This window comes from Melospiza georgiana, chromosome 25 (assembly GCF_028018845.1).
Source record: "Melospiza georgiana isolate bMelGeo1 chromosome 25, bMelGeo1.pri, whole genome shotgun sequence".
NCBI lineage: Eukaryota > Metazoa > Chordata > Aves > Passeriformes > Passerellidae > Melospiza > Melospiza georgiana.
Window position 1 is genome coordinate 3,212,971 of NC_080454.1, and position 4,299 is coordinate 3,217,269.

The following is a 4,299-nucleotide window of genomic DNA, read 5'->3' on the forward strand; positions in this document are numbered from 1 at the left end:
GCTGCCACCACCCTGACACACAGGGTTTCAGGTTATATCCTGACTCTGTCAGTTTAAGGCAGTGTTTCTGTATCATTGCCTTGATCTTCATTTGGTTATTTAATTGCAATTCTGGTTTAGACGTTCCCCAGGTTTGCCTTCAAACCAGTACAAAATTCAATGTGCTCATCCCTTGTTATTCTCCCAAAACAGGATTTCCTATCCCCAAACCATTGCCAGATGGAAAAGGAGGCTGTGAGGAACAAGAAGGATCCCCAGGACACCCGGGCAGGTGAGGAGGAAGTCAGTGCCCCTTTTCCCTCTCTCCTGCTCCATCTCCCAGCCCAACATGGCCCCCAGCTGCAGGACAACCCTGCTGACAACCCCATCCTGCTGGGGATGCACTGGAACTATCTCCTTCCTCTTCCCTCTGGCACGGAGGCAAATCCCATCCTCTCCTTGTCTTTCCTCCTCCAGACAAGAAGCTGAGGATTGGGACCAGAGAGGACAAATCCCCACAGCAGAACCTCGTGAAAGAGGCTGTTATGAGTGACTCCAGGGCACAGGAATCCAACGTGGAGGAAACTCCCCAGAGATTGCACAGGAAGAGGGGCTCCAAACCCAGCCCAGGGTGCTCTGAGGAGGAAAGACCCAGCCTGAGCCAGGAAGGTGGACAGAGCTTCAGCTAGAGCTCAGAGCTGGTGGTCCATGAGCAGCTTAATGATGAGGAGAAGCGCTACAAGTGCTTGGAGTGTGGGAAGAGCTTCAGGCAGAGTAACCACCTGATCTGCCACCAGATGATCCACACCAGGGAATGGCCCTACGAGTGTGAGGAATGTGGGAAAGGGTTCAGCTGCAGCTCCCACCTCATCACCCACCAATGCATCCACACTGGGGAGAGGCCCCACGAGTGTCCCCAGTGTCAGAAGAGGTTTCGGACCAGCTCCAGTCTCCTCCAGAACCAGCAGATTCACAGAGAGGAGAGGCCCTTCCGCTGCCCTGAGTGTGGGAAGGGCTTCAAGCAAAACTCCCACCTCATCACCCACCAACGCATCCACACTGGGGAGGGGCCCTACAAGTGTCCTCAGTGTGGGAAGAGCTTCACCCAGAGCTCTAAGATGACAAAACACCAACGGAGGCACCACTAAGGGAAGCCCTGCAAGTGCCCCAGCTGCAGGACGAGCTTTGTGAACTGCTCCAGCTTCATCCCCAATGGAGGTCTAACATTGGGAAGAGCGCTGGTGATCCATGTTCGCTATGATCCATGCTGGGAAGACAACTGCCCCAATACCTTCCCCTGTCAATGACATGGTGTAGAACTGAAGAACATGAGGGTCTGGCCATGGCCCTGTCATTGCATTCACTCTCACCTCAGGTCATTGCCAGGGGCAGGAAAGGGACTCTCTCTCTCCCTGAGAAGAAGGGTGTCCTTTCCAGGTGGGGGAAATATGTTGCTGGGAAGAGCCAGGCAGTTGTGTTTTAGTTTTCCCTGTAAACAGTTTTATTTATACACTCTGTTATCAATATTGTTTCTGTTCCATTTGTTCCTTATCTTGTTGCTGTTCCAAATAAATTGTTCTTATCCCAGCCCGGGATCTTTGCCTTTTGTGGTTTCCATGGGAGGTGGGAGGGCAGTGAGGGCAGCGCGGTTTTAGCGAGAGCAGGAAATTGGGGAATCCCATTCCTGAAGCCCGGCCCGTGGAAACCGAGCATCCCAGCTGGTCCCAGCCCCGGTGGCCATGGCAACAGCCTTGGGAGCAGGTCCCTGGCTGGGGCTGTGGGAACCTCTTCCCTCTGGTGCCCAGGGACAGGAGTGGAGGGAATGGCTGCAGCTGAGTTGGGGCAGGCTCAGGTTGGATGTCAGGAAAAGGTTTTTGCCCAGAGGCTGCTGGGGCCCTGCCCAGGCTCCCCAGGGAAGGGTCCCAGCTCCAGGGCTCTCTGAGCTGCAGCAGCGTTTGGACAGCGCTGCCAGGCCCAGGCTGGCATTGTTGGGGTGTTCTGTGCAGGGCCAGCAGTTGGACTTGAGGATCCTGATGGGTCCCTCCCAGCTCAGCCAATTCTGTGGTTCTGGGATCCCATGAGCCTGGGGATGGGGGCTGCCAATGGCTGCCATGGATACGGGCTCTGGCTGCAGGCCTGAGCTGGTGTCCATGGCAACCACCCCTGGCATGGGGTATCCATGGAGCTTCCATGGAAACTGACCATAGCAACAGGGGCCTGGTGATGGTTGCCTGCTAAGGATCACATTTGTCACAGGCCCTCAGAGGGGTTCCATGGGGACTTTCCAGGAGTCTCCAGGCTGTTCCAGAGCTGGAATGTCACAGGCACAGACAGGGGCTCCATGGAGACCTCCCTGGGCTTTCTGAGGATGGTAAAGAGCCCTGTGGTCAGAGGCAGTCACAGCCATTCTATGGTGACATCCCAGGGGATCTTGTGCTGCAAAAGCACCGATCTGTCACAGGAATTCATGGGGGCTCATCGGTGACATCCCAGGAGTCCCCAGGCTGCCAAAGAGCCAGGATGTCCCAGACACTCACAGGGGTTCCTGTCATGGGCACAGTGGGAGCTTCAGGCAAAAGCTTTATTTATTTGAGAAACTCCTCCTGATACATGAGGTGCAGATATTACACAAAACAGCCACCATGGATCCTCAAACTTGTGCAGGGCCCCTAGACTTCTAAAATTCCTTCTAAGAAAGGAGACTGGGAGTGGCTGGATCCAATTCCAGCCCCAGTCTTTGTCAAAGGTTTAAATGATTGGACATTGGAATTGAAAATAAACGCTATTTGTCCCATAGGATTAATCACAGAATACCTGATAAATTTCTATAAATACACCTCTGATTTTTTCTGATCATGATTAGACAGAATGGTTCATTTACACCACAGAGTAAATGAAAAAATGAGTTATTGCTGCAATCTTAGGTGGTCTGGATACAATCATACAATCTTCCCCGAGAGTGTCTTGTGCCAATGGGTAGGAACCATGAGAGTACCAGCACACAGACACAAACACAGACACACACACAGACACACAGATACATAGACACACACACACACACACACACACACACACACACACACACACACACACAGAAACACTGAAAGTGTCCAGAGGCCAAAGAGAAAGGATTCTCCAGGGTACAAATGGAGGGAAAGAGGGTGCAATGGAGAGCACCAGGGATCCAATGGTCTGAGGGCTCAGGGGTGGTACACTGGTAAGGGACCAGTAGGGAATGCCAGGGTAGATGGACAGGGTTACACACCAATGGGAAGGGAGAACTCACCAGAACATGAACATGTAAGTGTAAAAGGGGTAGAGAAAGCCAATGAAGAGGACAGAACAGGGACAAATTAACATAGTTCTGCAGAACACCATGGGGAAGTCTCTTTTCTCACCCTGAGCTGTGAGGAATGCCCAGAGCCTTTGGTGTGTCTTTCCAGGGCATTGCTACTGCTTTTTCCCTGGTAGGCTCAGAGGTTTGCACAGTTGTGCAGTGTCACAATGATCTCCTTGGTTCTGCAGCCCTGCTGTGGCTGCTGTGTAACAATGGACCTCTGATACCATGAGGCTCCATAGTGTCACCAGGGTCCCTTTGGTTCCACAAGGCCCTGCTGGGACATGCTGGACCCTTGGTTCCATGAGATGCCTGGCTTCCCAAAGCCCCTCACAGACCCCTATGGCCTCTTGGAGTTCCCCATAGCCCACCATGGCCTCTCAAGGCCCTTCATGGTGCTTCATGACTGATGGCCCCTCAAAGCCCCTCATGGCCCCTCACAGCCCCTCTCAGCCTCAGGCCTGGGGCTCCACCCAAGGCAGGAGAACAGGTTGGGCCCTGCTTGTTCTGCTTTCATTTCAGTCCCTTCACAGCCACGAGTGCAGAAAGACTGAAATGGAGCCTTTCCCCAGCGTTTCCTTCGGGGTTAACTGCGGGCTGAAGCTCTGTGCTGGTGCTGGCCCAAGTGCCACCATCCCTGCAGCCGCCAGGCCTTTGCTGTCCCCCCGTGTCCGTTCCCTGTCCCCGAGTCCCGCCCAGCTCTGGCAGCAGCAGCAGCCGCAGCGCAGGGGGCGCCGGCCCGGCCCAGCCGGGGCTCCCGGCCAGGAGCAGCAGCAGCGCCGGCCCCTTCCCGCCTGCTCCTGCCTCGGCTCCCAAGGGCTTTTCCCAGCTCAGTTCTGGAGCAGAGCAGCCAGCACCCACACACAGCCCTGACTGCTCAGGACCCGCCTGTGCTGCCCCGAGCCAGCCCTCAGAAGAAAAAAGGATCGGGTTCCAGAGCTGTTTACAGCACTGTTTTACTCACCCTGAGCTGACAGGAGGAG

The 4,299-nt window shown here is 54.6% G+C and overlaps 1 protein-coding gene across 1 annotated transcript; it reads left to right on the plus strand.

The window, feature by feature from the left end:
• The first annotated feature begins 219 nt into the window (after positions 1-219).
• LOC131093337 (zinc finger protein 3-like) lies at positions 220-1,127 on the plus strand. Its single transcript, XM_058040495.1, has 2 exons — positions 220-271; positions 676-1,127. Exons 1-2 carry the CDS (start codon positions 220-222, stop codon positions 1,125-1,127), a joined length of 504 nt encoding a protein of 167 aa, XP_057896478.1.
• The last annotated feature ends 3,172 nt before the right edge of the window (positions 1,128-4,299 follow it).

Excerpts from the sequence above, each read along its gene's own strand:
- LOC131093337 (XM_058040495.1), top strand. The coding sequence starts at position 220 with ATGGAAAAGGAGGCTGTGAGGAACAAGAAGGATCCCCAGGACACCCGG. Across the intron at positions 272-675 it reads TCCCCAGGACACCCGGGCAG|AGCTGGTGGTCCATGAGCAG; the intron begins GTGAGGAGGAAG and ends GCTAGAGCTCAG.